The 18226-nt window shown below is 39.4% G+C and overlaps 1 protein-coding gene across 2 annotated transcripts in view; it reads right to left on the reverse strand.

Annotated features, from left to right (window-relative positions):
* EHHADH (enoyl-CoA hydratase and 3-hydroxyacyl CoA dehydrogenase) overlaps positions 1 to 18226 on the reverse strand; it is a 67909-nt gene that overhangs the window by 24593 nt on the left and 25090 nt on the right. For both annotated transcript variants that reach the window (XM_003256581.2, XM_003256580.2), the window contains exon 5: positions 7652 to 7756. In XM_003256581.2, coding sequence (XP_003256629.2) covers positions 7652 to 7756 — 105 coding nt within the window. The remainder of the gene's footprint in view (positions 1 to 7651; positions 7757 to 18226) is intronic.

Genomic DNA, 18226 nt, shown 5'->3' on the forward strand with positions numbered 1-18226 from the left:
CTCTAGCGTTTGTCTATTACAAAGCAGCACCAAGAAATCATAGGATTGCAAACAGTGGAACTCATTTAAAAAAGAAAACACAGTAAAAGTCCTAGGGTTTCCGTGGGATTCTAATCACTAAACCCCAAAACAGGCATTACACCCCAAAACCTTGCTTGAGTTGTTGCAAGGACAAATAACTAGGCACCCAACCACTGTAGCCTGTGAGGTCTCAGAACATGATTTGAAACCAACTAATTTTGTTGAACCCTTTCTTTTACCAATACATAAAATAAAGCCCCAAAGGTGATTTGTTAAGGTCCCCGTAGCTAAGGCTGAGACCTCTGTCTCTCCTGACCTCCAGTCCCGAGCCCATTTCTCTAACAGACTGCATCCTTTCCACACTGGCCTCCCAAAGGCATCCCTTTTTTTGGGGGGGGGGGTAAATTTAATGACTCAGATATTAGGAAAAGATAATTTTTTTTTCAAATCAAGAGTCTAGATTACCTACCACCCAAATACAACCACTACTGAAAATTTGTTACATCGCCTTATAGTTTTTTCCTTATGCAAATACGTATAAGAACACACGCACACACTTGTAAAATTTTCTATCTGGCTGTTTTCTTCTTAATACTATATGTAAGCAATTTTCCGAGTTCTTCAACTTTCTTTAAAAATGGAAGTTGTAATACCTGAATGGAGTTAGTTCTTTGAGATTATTGTTTTTACATAATTAATTTCCCAAGGCTAAATATTTGAGTTGTTTCCAATATTTTACGATAATCTAAAAGCTTTAGTGAGCATTACTGTATACAAATCTTTGTGTATTTATGTGATTATTTCTCTGTGGTAAATTCCTAAGAACAGAAAAACTAAGTCAAAAGGTATGAGTAATTTTAAGCCTCTATAAGTGATTGTCTAGTTGCCTTCTAGATAGGCTGTATTACAAGCATTCTAATGACAGCTTATTTAAACTCAATCTACCGTATTTTTTCCATCTGTTCTGATCTGCTTGGCAAAAATTAGTGTCTTTTAAATCACTGATTTTTTATTAATAAATTTTAAAAAGCATTTAAGAGTCAAGCATACACTTATTACAACCCAGCAATACCATTCTCAGGTATTTACCCAAGAAAAAGGAAAAATTATGTCTACAAAGATGTGTGGGCCAGGCGCGGTGGCTCACGCTTGTAATCCCAGCACTTCGGGAGGCCGAGGCGGGCGGATCACGAGGTCAGGAGATCGAGACCACGGTGAAATCCCGTCTCTACTAAAAATACAAAAAAAAAAAAAAATTAGCCGGACGTGGTGGCGGGCGCCTATAGTCCCAGCTACTCGGAGAGGCTGAGGCAGGAGAATGGCGTGAACCCGGGAGGCGGAGCTTGCAGTGAGCCGAGATTGCGCCACTGCACTCCAGCCTGGGCAACAGAGCGAGACTCCGTCTCAAAAAAAAAAAAAAAGAAAAGATTTGTGTAGGCCCAAAGTGGAAACAAACTAAATGTCCATCAACTGATAATGGATAAACAAATTGTGGTTTACCCACAATGTGGAATACAAGTCAATAAAAAGGAACAAAATATTAATGCATGCAACAATAGGAATGGCTCTCAAAAACATTATGCAAAGTAAAGCCAGCCACAGAAGACTATATACCACTACATGATTTCATCCATATGAAATTCTAAAAAAATCATAAAACGATGACAGAAAGTAGGTCACTGGTTGCCTGTGGCCAAGGGGAAGAAAAAACGATTTATGGGAAAGGGGTATGAGAATACTTTTTAGGGTGATAGAACTATATTTTGATTGTGGCAATGGTTACACAACTGTAAACAACTACCAAAATTCACCAAACTCTCCCCTTAAAATGCATGAATTTTATGTGTAGAAATTACATACACCTCAATAAAGCTGGAAAAAATAAAAACAAAACCAAAAATGATTTAGAAATGTTTGAGAAAACTAACTTAACCTAAGCTGGGGAATAAAACAAAACAAAAGCAAAAAAATCACTTAAGAAATTTTGGAGAAAAACTAACATTTTCATTTTTGCTTATTTCCTTTCCATTTGTATCTGTACTCATACATACTCTAGATAATGATCATCACTCTATACACGATTATATACTGTATAATAGCAAATACATGTACATTTATATTCTACACATTTTTATATCACAATTTTACATTTTTCTATATAGTCTTCATGATTATAATTTAAAATAGTAATACATAATTGTCTAAAGCCCTGAAGTGTTAAAAGGTGAATTACAGGTTTAAAGCAAATGGTGCCTCAATATTTGGATGCCACCAAGTGGACAAACTGTATAACGTCGTTGAGATTAAACACTATTTTGTAAGTTTTATAAAGTAAAAATGTTTAATTTAATGTTTACAATTAATTTTAAATTGTGAATAAATTAAAGTTATAACCAGACCATTTTATAAATGTAGCTAAGGTTGAGACCTGAATCCAGGTCTCCTAGATCATGAACCTCATCTCTTTCTTGAAGTAACTTAATTCTCAAATCAGAATCTAGGGAAATCACTTAAGGAAAAGAACTTCCTGTTGAAATTGAGACCTTTACAAACTAAAACTACAGATGTGAATGACAGACATGCATCTATCTTTAGCAAACCAAAGAATAATTTAGGGACCTCCAAATGCAAATAGCCTTTGCTGTGTGTCTATCAAGTGACTTCTAACAAAACAATAAGCCCCCTCGGGAAGCACAATGATGAAAACACAGTGAAGGTTGCCTGAAAGGCAGAGAAAAATAATAGGAAATTTATTTCTATTTGGACAAGGACTTGCTGATTCTCTTTAGGGGTCTCCATTATTTTCTCCCCACTGTTCCTCACCTCTCCAGTTCAAGCTTTTACTTTCACATTGAAACAGTAACTGGCTAGAGCCACAAAAAAGAAAGATTATTTCAGGAAAGTGTTTGGTCTCTGCCAAGGTCAACAAAAGAATGACTCCTTCAAAAGAATGCCTTTGAATGACACTGGGCCATTGCCTGCCACCAAGCGGGAGACCAGCACTCTGTTCTGCCTGTAACCCAATACTCTTCCCAATTATTTTTTTCTGGCAATTTTTACCCTCTCCATCTTGCTCATTTAAAGCTGACAACCTCCATAGACTGAAAAACTGTTTAAAAAGAAACAAACAAAAAAAGCTGTAGGAGTGCCACTGAAAGAACTCTGAAAGGAACATCCCGAGTCCATAAAGTAAGAAACCGCTGAGAGAAGGACATAACTGTTTGCGGAGACAGAAGTTCTCAAGGCCCGCGGCTTTCCTTCGGTAAATTATAGAGCCTGTGATATGGTTTGGATGTGTGTCCCCTCCAAATCTCATGTTGAAATGTGATCCTCAGTGTCTGAGGTGGGAGCCTGGTGGGAGGTTACTGGGTCATGGATACTGATCCCTCAGGAACAGTTTAGTACCATCCCCTTGGTGATAAGAGAGTTTTCACTCAGTTGATGAGAGATCAGCTTGTTTAAAAGAGTTTGGGGCTCATGCCTGTAATCCCAGCACTTTGGGAGGCTGAGGCAGGCAGATCACGAGGTCAGGAGTTCGAGATCAGCCTGCCCAACATAGTGAAACCTCGTCTCTACTAAAAATACAAAAATTAGCCGGCATGGTGGCGTGCGCTTGTAGTCCCAGCTACTCGGGTTGCTGAGACAGGAGAATCACTTGAACCCAGGAGGCGGAGGTTGTGGTGAGCCAACATCACGCCACTGCACTCCAGCCTGGGCAACAGAGTGGGATTCCATCTCAAAAAAAAAAAAAAAAAAAGTTTGGGACCTCTACGCTTCTCTCTCTTGCTCTCTTGCCATATGATGTGCCTATTCCTGCTTCACCTTCAACCATGGGTAAAAGCTCTGAGACCTCACCAGAAGCTGAGCAGATGCTGGTACCATGCTTGTACACCCTGCAGAACTGTAAGCCAATTAAACCTTTTTTCTTTATAAATTACCCAGCCTCAGGTTTTTCTTTATAGCAACACAACAGATGAGCACAGCCTGTCTTCAATCTACTGAAGTGTTTGTCTGCTTGGTTGTTTTAATTTTTTTTTTAATGTTCCGGGACACATGTGCAGAATGTGCAGTTTTGTTACATAGGGTAAACGTGTGCCATGGTGATTTGCTGCACCTATCAACCCATCACCTAGATATTAAGCCCAGCATCCATTAGTTATTTATCCTGATGCTCTCCCTCCCCCTCCCCTCTGCCAACAACCCCCAGTATGTGTTGTTCCCCTCCCTGTGTCCATGTGTTCTCATTGCTCAGCTCCCACTTGTAAGTGAGAGGATGTGGTATCTCATTTTCTGTTCCTGCATTAGTTTGCTAAGGATAATGGCTTCCAGCTCCATCTATGTCCCTGTAAAGGACATGATCTCACTCCTTTTTATGGCTGCATAGTATTCCATGGTGTATATGTACCGCATTTTCTTTATCCAGTCTATCATTGATGGGCATTTGGGTTGATTCCATGTCTTTGCTATTGTGAATAGTGCTGGAATGAACATACACATGCATGTATCTTTATAATATAGAATGATTTGTATCCCTTTAGGTATATACCCAGTAATGGGATTGCTGGGTCAAATGGTATTTCTGGTTCTAGGTCTTTGGGGAATCGCCACACTGTCATCCACAATGGTTGAACTAATTTACATTCCCACCAACAGTGTAAAAGCAATCCTATTTCTCCACAGCCTCACCAGCATCTATCTGTTGTTTCTTGACTTTTATAATCGCCATTCTGACTGGCATGAGATGGTATCTCATTGTGATTTAAATTTGCATTTCTCTAATGATCAGTGATGTTGAGCTTTTTTTTCATATGTTTGTTGGCTGCATGAATGTCTTCTTTTGAGAAGTATCTGTTCATGTCCTTTGCTCACTCTTTAATGGGGTTGTTTGTTTTTTTCTTGTAAATTTGTTTAAGGTCCTTGTAGATTCTGGATATTAGACCTTTTTCAGATGGATAGATTGCAAACATTTTCTCCCATTCTGTAGGTAGTCTGTTCACTCTGATGATAGTTTCTTTTGCTGCGCAGAAGCTCTTTAGTTTAATTAGATCCCATTTGTTAATTTTAGCTTTTGTTGCAGTTGCTTTTGATGTTTTAATCATGAAATCTTTGCCCATGCCTGTGTCCCAAATGGTATTGCCTAGATTTTCTTCTAGGGTTTTTACAGTTTTGAGTTTTACACTTAAGTCTTTAATCCATCTTTGTATAAGATGTAAGGAAAGGGTCCAGTTTCAATTTTCTGCATATGGCTAGCCAGTTCTCCCAGCACCATTTATTAAACAGGGAATTCTTTCCCCATTGCTTGTTTTTGTCAGGTTTGTCAAAGATCAGATGGTTGCAGATGTGCAGACTTATTTCTGAGTTCTCTATTCTGCTCCATTGGTCTATGTGTCTGTTTTTATATAGTACCTTGTTGTTTTGGTTACTGTAGCCTTGTTGTATAGTTTGAAGTCTGTAGTGTGATGTCTTCAGCTTGGTTCTTTTTGCTTAGGATTGTCTTGGCTATATGGGCTCTTTTTGGGTTCCATATGAATTTTAAAGTAGTTTTTTTTCTAATTCTGTGAAAAATGTCAATGGTAATTTAATGGGAATAGCACTGAATCTATAAATTACTTTGGGCAGTATGGCCATTTTCACAATATTGATTCTTCCTATCCATGAATATGGAATGTTTTTCAATTTGTTTGTGTCCTCTCCGATTTCCTTTAGCAGTGGTTTGTAATTCTCCTTGAAGACATCCTTCACTTCCCTTGTTAGTTGTATTCCTAGGCATTTTATTCTCTTTGTAGTAATTGTGAATGGGAGTTCATTCATGATTTCGCTCTCTGCTTGCCTACTATTAGTATATAGGAATGCTTGTGATGTTTGCACATTGATTTGGTATCCTGAGACTTTGCTGAAGTTGCTTATCTGCTTAAGAAACTTTTGGGCTCAGAAGATGGGGTTTTCTAGGTATAGGATCATGTCATCTGCAAACAGAGACAGTTTGACTTCCCCTCTTCCTATTTGAATATCTTTTTTGTTTTTTTAGAAGTCTCACTCTGTCACCCAGGCTGGAGTGCAGTGGCGTGATCTTGGCTGACTGCAATCTCTGCTTCCTGAGTTCAAGCAATTCTCCTGCTTTAGCCTCCCAAGTAGGTAGGATTACAGGCACCTGCCACCATGCCCAGCTAATTTCTGTATTTTTAGTAGAGATGGGGTTTCACCATGTTGGCCAGGCTGGTCTTGAACTCCTGACGTCACATGATCCACCCACCTTAGCCTCCCAGAGTACTGGGATTACAGGCAGGAGCCACTGTGCCCAGCCCTTGAATACCCTTTATTTCTTTTGCCTGATTGCCTTGGCCAGAACTTCTAATACTATGTTGAATAGGAGTGGTGAGAGAGGGCATCCTTCTCTTGTGCCGGTTTTCAAAGGGAATGCTTCCAGCTTTTGCCCATTCAGTATAATATTGCCTGTGGGTTTATCATAAATGGCTCTTATTATTTTGAGGTATGTTCCATCAATACCTAGTTTATTGAGAGTTTTTAATATGAAGGGATGTTGAATTTTATCAAAGTCTTTTTCTGCATCTATTGAGATAATCATGCAGTTTTTGTCAAGTTCTGTTTATGTGATAAATTTTTTATTGATTTGTGTATGTTGAACCAGGCTTGCCTTGCATCCCAGGGATGAAGCCAACGTGATCGTAGTGGATAAGCTGTTTGATGTGATACTGGATTCATTTTGCCAGTATATATATATATATATATATATTTTTTTTTAATTGGGATGGAGTCTCCCTCTGTCACCCAGGCTGGAGTGCAGTGGCACGATCTCAGCTCACTGCAACCTCTGCCTCCTGGGTTCAAGCAATTCTCATGCCTCAGCCTCCCAAGTACCTGGGATTACAGGTGTGCGCCACCATGCCCAGCTAATTTTTGTATTTTTAGTAGATACAGGGTTTCACCATGTTGGCCAGGCTGGTCTTGAACTCCTGAACTCAAGTGATCTGCCCGCCTCGGCCTCCCAAAGTGCTGGGATTACAGGCATGAGCCACTATGCCCGGCCTAGCTTGCCAGTATTTTATTGACGATTTTTGCATTAATGTTCATCAGGGATATTGGCCTGAAGTTTTGTTTTTTTTTGTTGTATCTCTGGCAGGTTTTGGTATCGGGACAATGCTGACCTCATAAAATGAGTTAGGGAGGAGTCCCTCTTTTTTAACAGAAAAAACATTCATGTGATAAAAAATTAAAAAGCTTCAGCAAGGTAAACAGTGAAAAGTCTCCTTCCAGTAGCTTTTGCTGGCTGACCAGCCCTATTCCCAGAGGCAGCCATTAAACATTTCTTGTGAATCACTACAGAAATATTTTATGCATAAACAGTTAGATATATACATTTTCCCCATATTCTATCCCACCCCTCCTTTTTGTTACACCAATGGCAAACCACTATATACAATAATGCTTTTTTCACTTAATAATGTATCATGGGCTTCATACCATATCAGTACACACAGTTTCTCATTCATTTTTAAGCAGTATCATATTCCATCACATGGATGTACCATAAGATATTTAGGAGTTCCTTATTTAAATGAACATGTATTTTGTTTACATTGTTTGGCTATTTTTATTATTATCTTCTTACCTGAAACTCTCTGAGCAAATCTGATTGCTTCTTCAACCGGGTCTGAGTTCACAACTTTATCTAGAATGCCCAGCTTGAGTGCTTCATCTGCTAAAATATGTCTTCCTGAAATCAACAACAACAAAAATCAAAGAACGACGTAAGATTAAAGCAAAAGCATTACTCTCTCTAGTAGGAAAGGCTGTCTGTCTAGATATAAATATCTATTATTGAATAAAATAAGTAAGAACCACACTGACTGAAAGAGTAGAAAGATCACCACTGAGGTAACCAGGAAACTTGGATTCAAGCTCCAGCTCTAGTTTCCACTATTTGTGTGACCATGAAGAACTGCACGAGGACCACAATTTCCTCATTGGCAAATGGCAATAATTAGGCTTATCTCAGTAATTCTGATTATTAAGTGAGAATAATTGATTCTCTTTATATTCTATAAATCTCTATAGAAGTACTTTATGAACTACAAATCTCTATAGAAATGTGAGATGTTCAGTTTTTGATAATAATAATAGAAGTAGCAGCAGCCAAGTAATATATAGTATCTACCTCATCCCTAGCACACACCACTGGCTGTGGTTGGTTAAAAAAAAAAAAAAAAGGACCAGGCACGGTGGCTCACGCCTGTAATCCCAGCACTTTGGGAGGCCGAGGCGGGCAGATCACCTGAGGTCAGGAGTTCGAGGCCAGCCTGGCCAACATGGTGAAACTCCGTCTCTACTAAAAATACAAAAATTAGCTGGGCATGACGGTGGGCACCTGTAATCCCAGCTACTCAGGAGGCTGAGGCAGGAGAATCACTTGAACCCAGGAGGTGGAGATTACATTGGGCTGAGATCACACCACTGCACTCCAGCCTGGGCAACAGAGCTAGACTCCATCTCCAAAAACAAAAACAAAAACAAAAAAAAGAAAGAGAGAGAAAAAAAATTTAAAAAAAGATAGTCTCCAGACATAAATATAGTTAGCTCAATGAGAAAAAAATTAAGTTGACGTTCTATAAGGTATAATTATAATTACACAGGACAAATGAGATGGACTTCTGCCAGTTTTTGGCTACCCCGCATCTCAACTCCTCCCTTAGTTTGTGGAATTGCTATTGTGTGAGCTTTGAAGCCCTGCCTCCTACTACAGAAGCTGAAAAGGACACAGATGATTAGACAATTGACAATTTGACTGTGGCAGCTGGAGTGTGGCCCATGACCCCAGTTAGTGAACTAAGTGCTCTGTTGAGGGCTTTTAGCTTGGAGTTAGTGACACTAAGCAGCAGCAACAGGTTAAATCTCATTTCACAGGTGCCAATATCTAGTGTCTGGCAGTGGTGGTGCTGGTACACTTAGTGTCCAATCATGCCATTGGCATCCTCCAGTACAGAATGTCGGCAATAGGGGATATAGAAGTTTGATGAGGGTTTGCACCGTTCCTAAATTTGCCTTGACAGTTCTTCACCAGTTGTAAATATGCAATTTGATCTGCATATTCTGAGGTAAGAGTTAGGGGACATCAGCATCCCCTACCCCAGGGTCAGAAGGAAGGAGACAGTGACACGTTGCTTGCTTTCTTGCCAGTACCATCTTGCTTTCTGAAAAGCAACCATCAAATCTATCTTAGTGGCAACGCTTCCACAGTCTTCACTGCACTTACAGCGTTGGTGGATGCCATCGGAGACAAACCCTCCATTCCTGGTTCTTATTAGTGCTTCAGAGAACTACAAAGGAGTTTTCTTGATTGGGTAGAAAGTTCAGTGAATTTTTTTTTTTGGTAGGTGTCTCTTTGAAAAGCAGTACTTGGGCAGTTTTCTGGAAGTATCTCTGACAACAAGCTTTCAGATCTCCTCCTGGAGTAAGGAGTAGGGTAGGAAGTACATAAGTGGTTTCCGGGGTCAAGTATCCTGTGTATAAAATCACTTTGTTAAGGAGAGAGTGAATCAGCCTACCCGGGTTAAGGGAACCAAGCAAACGCAAAATGGGACGTGGAAACCTGGATACTATTAGAAAAGGATTTTGAGGTCAACTAAGCAGGGAGAATGTGAGCTACTCCCAGATGGACTAAAAATTTCTTTAGCTGTAATGATTTCTTCTGGCTTGGATTTCACCAAATTGGAAGAGTACCACTACTATTCTAACAGAGTCAATGGGATTCCAAGTACAGTCATATACCATATAATAACATTTCTGTCAACAACACATATATGATGGTGGTCCCATATGATTACAATATCATATTTTTACTGTACCTTTTCTATGTTTAGATGTGTTTAGATACATAAATACTTTCCATTGTGTTACAATTGCCTACAGTATTCAGTACAGTAACATGCTGTACAGGTTTGTAGCCTAGGAACAATAGGCCATACCATATAGCCTAGGTGTGTAATAGGCTATACCATCTAGCTTTGTGTAAGTAAACCACGATGGTCACATAACAACAAACTCGCGAAAACGAGAATATATCTCGTTGTTCAATGATGCATAGCTGGACTTTTATCCTGTTTCAAAGAACTAAGGATCTAAAGACGTGGCTCTGTATATCCAATCCAGATTCTTAGGCTGTAATTTAAAATTGTTTTTTCTTATGACGTCGTAAATGTAGATGACAACCACTGTCCAATGGGCTCTAATAAGAACCCTGTGTGCCCTAAGGGAACTGAGGCTGAGAGTTCTCTTCTCCAACCTGAGTAATCTCAATTTTTTCCAATTTTCTTGATAGCTTCTTTTCTAACCTTTACAATTTTTTTCCACACGGAACTCTTTCCAAATGTCATATTCGGGTTTTCCTAAAATTGTGCAGACTACTTAAAAAGACAGGTGTATAATTCTAATGTTAGCTTTCTTCTAATTCACTGTGACCTTTTCTATGCAAATCAAAACCCCATCATATTCTTACTGTTTTTACCTCTTTTCTGCATGTTAAAAATAGTTATGTTTCTTTAAGCAGTGCTTTGGGAAAAGGCCAATCCTAGTTCATTTTATTTCTTTTTGTCAAAGCCAGTTTTCCTGATTTCTTCCAATAATCTTGGTTTCAGGCAATACTGCAAATAGGGCCACGAAATTATTCAATATTCCCCCATATGCTTTAAGTTTCTGTAAACCCTCAAATTTACAGACTCATTTCACACTATTATGATTTCCTCCTATATTTTAGGCTTCTTTGCTTCCTATTTTGTCTTTTGCACAATAAATTGTCTCATGTGCTTTGAATTTCTGTAGTAGGTTGGATCCTAAGCATCCTTTTATGAGTTTGACATTACATACTTAAAATAGTTCACATTCTTTAAATTGTACTTATTATACCATTATAAATTAAAACAATATCTAACTTGATTTATTGAAGGAAATAAATGTCATATTTCTGGTCTAACTCTCCTTTTATACACTACAGATTTATAAAATCATCCCCCCATTTAAAGGAAAGATCCATTTTTAATGCATATAGCCTCACAATATTTTTTTTTTCTTTTTTTTTTTTTTTTTTGAGATGGAGTCTCACTGTCACCCAGGCTGGAGTGCAGTGGCGCAATCTCGGCTCACTGCAACCTCTGCTTCCCGGGTTCAAGCGATTCTCCCGCCTCAGTCTGTCGAGTAGTTGGTACTACAGGCGCATGCCACCACCCCTGGCTACTTTTTTGTATTTTTAGTGGAGACGAGGTTTCACCATATTGAGCAGGCTGGTATCAAACTCCTGACCTTAGATGATCCACCTGCCTTGGACTCCAAAAGTGCTGGGATTACAGGCGTGAGCCACCATGCCCGGCCCGCCTCACATTATTTTCTAATTTGGCTAATGTATACAGAATTTTATATCATGGTTTCTATGTCAAAAGATATGGATTTCTACTAGCAGTTCTCAAAGGGGTCTTAGGACCCCTTTGAGAGAACTTCAAAAAGCTTGTGTTTATGTAGGTTATATCTATCAATATTTACTGTATTAGAAATTAAAACTGCAAGCTTTTGTCTGGGTGTAGAAATTACAAGACCGGATATGGTGGCTCACACCTGTAATCCCAGCACTTTGGGAGGCCAAGGCGGGAGGATCACCTGAGGTCAGGAGTTTGAGACCAGCCTGGCCAACATGGTGCCCCCCGCCCCGTTTCTACTAAAAATACAAAAATTGTCTGGGTGTGGCATGAGCCTGTGGTCCCAGCTACTTGGGAGGCTGAAGCAGGATAACTGCTTGAACCCGGGAGGCAGAGGCCGCAGTGAGCCGAGATCGTGCCACTGCACTCCAGCCTGGGTGACAGTGGGAGATACTATCTCGGAAAAAAAAAAAAAAAAAGAAAAATCACTGCAAGCTTTAAAAATGTTTTTTTATTAGTTCATTTTAAAATAATAAACTCACTGCATGTTAGCATACATGTTTTTATGCAAAATAATTATATAAAAAATTTAAAAATTAGTGAGAAGAGTGCAATTGTTTTATATTTTTGCAAATTTATTTACTGTCTGATTTAACAGAAGACAGCTGCATTCTCATTCTCCTATTGCTTCTGCATTCAATCTGTTGTGATATCACACGGCATATTACAGTCTCTGGAAAATTCCACTACACATTTGTGAGAAAGGCAAGTAATGTCTTATTATTATGAAAATAGATCTGATTTCAAGGACTCTGTAAAGGTCTTAGGCCACACCCAAGAGTCCCTGGACCACATTTTAAGAAACTTGAGATTTAGATCATCATTCTTCATAAATATTACATAGCATCCTAGTATGTGAATGTTCCACAGCATTTACTTGTGGCTGGTATAATTTTAGTTCCTTTGAAAGTAACCTTTCGTTTTATTTGTTTTTATCCTTGGGAAGCTTGCGGGATTCTATTTTCTGGAAGTTTAAAATCTTTACCAAGACACATCAAAGAATTATCTCCTCATCAGTTTTTCCAGGAAAACGGCATCTTGTTAAAGTACAATCTCTGATGCTATTTAATGTCTGAAGAATTTCTTCTATTTTTTCTTTTGGTTATTGCTTTCATTTTTTTTGCCTTGTGCTTTGGGAGCACTTATTATTCAAAGAAGAGATCTCTGTTATGTACCTTCCATGTCTGCTATCTTCATTTACATTTTATTTATCTTTTTGTTAAATTCTTCAGAATTCTTTTGATGTGTCCCTTTTTATCCTCTATGTTGTTGATTCTGTAATCTATCCTGTCACATCTTTTTATTGCTTCAAAAAGAAATTATTTTGGCTAAGGTTTTGATTTTAAATATGGTGTTCTTATTTAACAAAATATTTTGTTTTCTAATTTAGAATAATGTGAGTTTTCTAAAATTTTTTGTTTTCTTTAATGTTTCAGCAGACAGACGTTTACGTTTCTTTTTTTAAGTCATAAAATATTTTCGTAGGTTTTAGGGTTGTAGTTGTTTTAGTTTTAAGAATTTTTGTGTGTGTGTTTCTTTTGGTCATAGAACAATATTTGCTGATATTAATTATTTCTGCCTGAGAGCCTTGAGGTGCCAGTACTAAAAAATATATAGAGAAAACCCACCTGGACCTACAACTAAGAGGCAGGCAGGATAAAGATGTCACTCCCAATTCCTCTTTCCTCCCACAGTATTCTGGGTAGTAAGAGGTATCCCACCAAAGTCTAGAGCTCAAAGCCTGTCCTGTGAATGAGTATAGAGAAACTCATCAGGGCTGGGGCCAAGCTTTATGAGGATACAGCAGAGCTTTCTATGCTTTTCTGTGAACAAAGAGGGCAGTGCCTAGAAAATAAAACAGAAAGAGGAGCAGGACACTGCAGTCCTGTCAGTTGATTGGACAGAGAACATCAGCGAACGAACTGCAATATGATCAGGCATATCCTTTGTGGTTACTGCTAAAGATTCGTTCATTTTCAGATGGCATTCTAAGGAAATTGTGGAGGACGTTGCTGTTGTAATCACTCTACTTTCCAGAATTACCTCTCTTATGGATTTCAGAAGATCAGAAAGGGTTAGCCACCTCAACCTATTTACTTATTAGGTTGGCACTTTTTTTCCTCATTCACATCAGTAGGGAATCTTCAACTTTCACAATTTAACTAATCTTTTTCTTTAACACCCTTTCTTAGAAAAAAAAAAATTTCAGCCGGGCGCGGTGGCTCACACCTGTAATCCCAGCACTTTGGGAGGCCGAGGCGGGTGGCTCACTTGAGGTCAGCAGTTTGAGACCAGCCTGGTCAACGTGGTGAAACCTTGTCTCTACTAAAAATAACAAAAAATTAGCCGGGTGTGGTGGCATGTGCCTATAATCCCAGCTACTGGGGAGGCTGAAGCAGGAGAATCACTTGAACCCAGGAGGTGGAGGTTGTAGTGAGCTGAGATTGTGCCACTGCATTCCAGTTTGGGAGACAGAATGAGACCCTGTCACCAAAAAAAAAAAAAAAAAAAAAAAAGAAAGAAAAAAAATATTTTCCAAACCAAAGCAGGATTCTGAATATCGTGATTACTAATAGCTTTCATATTAGTAGCGTATTAATGCTGTAACAAATTACCACAAACTTAGAGGCTTAAAACACACATTTACTATCTTATAGTTTAAGATGTCAAAAGTCTAAAATAGGTCAGCAGAAGGTGTTCCTTCTGGATGCTGTAAGAAAGAATGTTTTCCTTGTCTTTTCCAGCTTCTAGAAGCTGCCTACATTACTTGACTTGTGACCTCTCCCGCCGTCTTCGAAGCCGGCCCATAGCGTCTTCTCTCTTCTCTGACCTCCTGCTTCCCTCTTATAAGGACCCTTGTGATAAAATGGGCTAAGCTAGATAGTCCAGGGTAATCTCCCTCTCAAGATCTTTAATGTAATCACACGTACAAAGGTTCTTTTGACTGTAACATAATATATTCACAGGTTCTGGGAATTAGGATATGGACATCTTTGGGGGCCAGATACCATTTATGAAATGTGGTCTGTTTAACAGGCACTATATCAGAAGCATGTCATGTTATTTCATTATTCCTTAAAACAACCATGTGGTTGTTTACTGATGAGAAAACAGAGGCTTAGAGGAGTTCAGAAGACCTCTCTCTCCTAAACCCCAGGCCTGTCTATCCAATTGTCTATTTGACATCTCCACTTGGATGTGTAACAGGCCTCTCAAACATGTCCCAAATGAAGCTCTTGTGATACTTCCATAAAACCTGCTCTATCAGCAGAAATCCCAGTCTTAGTGATGGCACCATCCTTCCAGCCACTCACTCCGGCCATTAGATCATCCTTGACTCTCCTCTTTCTCTCACATCTCGTATCTGCTCTGTCACAAAATCCTGTTGGCTCTACCTTCAAAATATCTCCAGAATCTGACCATATCTTATGATTTACATTGCCACCACTCAGATCCAAGCCCCCATCATCTCTCCCTTGGATTATGATAGCAGCCCTCGGTCTTCCTGTTTTTGTCCTTGTCTCCAATTAGTATATTTTCAACAGCCAGAGTGATTTTTTAAAAACCTAAGTGAGAGCATGTTACTCCTCTGCTTGAAACACTCCAATGCCTTTCTTCCTCATTCACAAGAAAAGCCAAAGTTCTTTCTATAACCTTCCAAGCCCAACAAGATATGGCTTCATCCTCTGCTACTTTTCCCCTAACTCATTTCATTCCAGTTACATTGACCTTCTTGCTGTTCTTTGAACATTCCAAGCATGTCCCTGCCTCAGGGCTTTGTACTTGCTATTTTCTCTATGTGGGATTTCTTCCTCCAGATATTGGCATAACAAGCTTCCTTATCGTCTTCAGGTCTTTACTCAGATGTCATTTTGTAGGGAAGCTTTTTCCAGCTACCCTACCTGAAATATTAATTCACCTCCCATTCCTAACATTTTATATCTCTCCCTTTCTGTTTTGTGTTTTCTTAGCACTTATCTCCATCTATCTATCTATCTATCTATCATCTATCTATCTATCTATCTATCATCTATCTAAATTATATAATAGGTAGGCATATGTGTGTGCATACAGTTGTGGTGGCTAGTCTCCAAAGTGACCCCCAGCAAGTCTAACCACTTGGTATTCAAGCTTCCTCCCATATTGAATAGAGAAGACCTGCATAGCCAATAGGAGAGTTTAGAAAAGATGGCATGTGACTCTAATGCTAGGTCATAAAAGACACTGTGGTGTCTTTCTGGAGGAAGCGAGCTGTCACATTGTGCGAATACTCAGGAAGCTCTATGGAGAGGTCCCCGTACATAGGAAAGGAAGCCTCCTGCCAAGGTCAGCACCATCTAGTCATCCATGTGACTGGGTCATCTTGGAAGTAGATCCTCCAGGCTGGGCGCAGTGGCTCACGCCTGTAATCCCAGCACTTTGGGAGGCTGAGGCAGGTGGATCACCTGAGGTCAGGAGTTCAAGACCAGCCTGGCCAACATGGTGAAACCCTGTCTCTACTAATAATACAAAAATTAGCCAGGTGTGGTGGCACACGCCTGTAATCCCAGTTACTCAGGAGGCTGACGCAGGAGAATCACTTGAACCCAGGAGACGGAAGTTACAGTGAGCCAAGATTGTGCCACTGCACTCCAGCGTGGGTGACAAGAGTGAAACTCCATCTCCGAAAGAAAGAAAGAAAGAAAAGAAAGAAAGAAAAAGAAAGAAAGAAAAGAAAGAAAAAGAAGAAAGAAAGAAAGAAAGAAAGAAAGAAAGAAAGAAAGAAAGAAAGAAAGAAAGAAAGAAAAAGTAGATCCTCCAGTGCTAGTCAAGCCTTCAGATGACTACAGCCCTAGTCACAGTGTCTTGACTCCAATCTCATGACAAACCCTGAGCTATATCCCAAGTAAGCTGCTCCCAAATTCCTGACACAGAAGCTAGGAAAAAAAAAAGTGTAAATTAAACCATGACTTAACAATGAATCTGAGAGTCATCTCACTTTGAAAGCTGTGGGGAAAAGGACATTTTTGAATTGATGAAATATGACAATGATGATTATTGTTGTGATTATTGTTCTGTTCTTCATATAATCTCCATGAAGGCAGAAATTTTGTTGGTTCAGTTCACTACTATAGGCCTAATGCCTAGAAAAGGGCCCAGCATATGAGAGAAAATTAATAATTGCTGGATGAATAAATAAAAATTAAGTTGCACAAGGCGTATTATTTATATGTGGTAGAGCTGGGAGTCAAAGCCAGGTCTTTGATTCTAAAGCTTGTGCTCTTTTTATTGTCTGTTCTTCAGGATATAGTCTAATACCAATATCTTCATCTCATTTTTCTTCAATTTTCCTCTTTTACTAAAAAAGACAGATCTTTGGGTATAATAATATATACCTGGCTGGGCGCGGCAGCTCACGCCTGTAATCCCAGCACTTTGGGGGGCCAAGGAGGGTGGATCACCTGAGGTTGGTAGTTCGAGACCAGCCTGACCAAGATGGAGAAACCCCGACTCTACTAAAAATACAAAATTAGCTGGGCGTGGTGGTGCATGCCTGTAATCCCAGCTACTTGGGAGGCTGAGGCAGGAGAATCGCTTGAACTCAGGAGGCAGAGGTTGCGGTGAGCTCAGATCACACTATTGCATCCCAGTCTGGGCAACAAGAGTGAAACTCCATCTCAAAAAAAAAAAAAAAAAAAATAGGTCGGGCCCAGTGGCTCACGCCTGTAATCCCAGCACTTTGGGAGGCCGAGGCAGGCAGATCACCTGAGGTCAGGAGTTTGAGACAAGCCTGACCAACATGGAGAAACCCTGTCTCTACTAAAAATACAAAAATTAGCCAGGTGTGGAGGTGCATGCCTGTAATCCCAGCTATTTGGGAGGCTGAGGCAGGAGAATTGCTTGAACCTGGGAGGTGGAGGTTGTGGTGAGTTGAGATCGCGCCATTGCACTCCAGCCTGGGCAACTAGAGCAAAACTCCATTTAAAAAAAAAAATTATAAATAATAATAATATATATCTAACAATTATAGAGTTATTACCATGTGTAGGGCTGTCCTAAGGACATTGTATGTATTAACTTATCCAATTTTCACCACACCACCATATGGTAGGTACTACTCCTAGGTACATTTATAAAGAAAATAAGGCACAAAAAAGTAAAATGACTGACCGAAATTCTTATTATTAGCTATATCTGTTTGAAATATATTGTTGTATATGTTCTTTCTTCTAAACTTACCTCAACTGAAAGTCTCTTTAATGTCTTACAAACAAATATATGGTAAACCTGAGGCAGGAGAATCACTTGAACCTAGGAGGCGGAGGTTGCAGTGAGCAGAGATCACTCCACTGCATTCCAGCCTGGCGACAGAGTGAGACTCTGTCTCAAAAAAATAAATAAAAAATAATAAAATAAATAAATAAATAAATATATATATATATATACACACACACACACACATACACAGAGAGAGAGAGAGAGAAAGAGAGTAAATCCAGGGTCTCTAAATGTGGTCTAGTGTTGTAGTGTTCACATTCTCTATTGAAAAAGAACAACTTAAAAAGCACTGGGCTGGCTCACATCTGTAATCCCAGCACTTTTGGGAGGCCAAGGCAGCTGAATCACCTGAGGTTGGGAGTTTGAGACCAGCCTGACCAACATGGAGAAACCCCGTCTCCACTAAAAGTACAAAATTAGCCGGGCATGGTAGCACATGCCTGTAATCCCAGTCACTTGGGAGG

The sequence above is a fragment of the Nomascus leucogenys genome, chromosome 11 (assembly GCF_006542625.1).
Source record: "Nomascus leucogenys isolate Asia chromosome 11, Asia_NLE_v1, whole genome shotgun sequence".
In the NCBI taxonomy this organism is placed as follows: Eukaryota; Metazoa; Chordata; class Mammalia; order Primates; family Hylobatidae; genus Nomascus; species Nomascus leucogenys.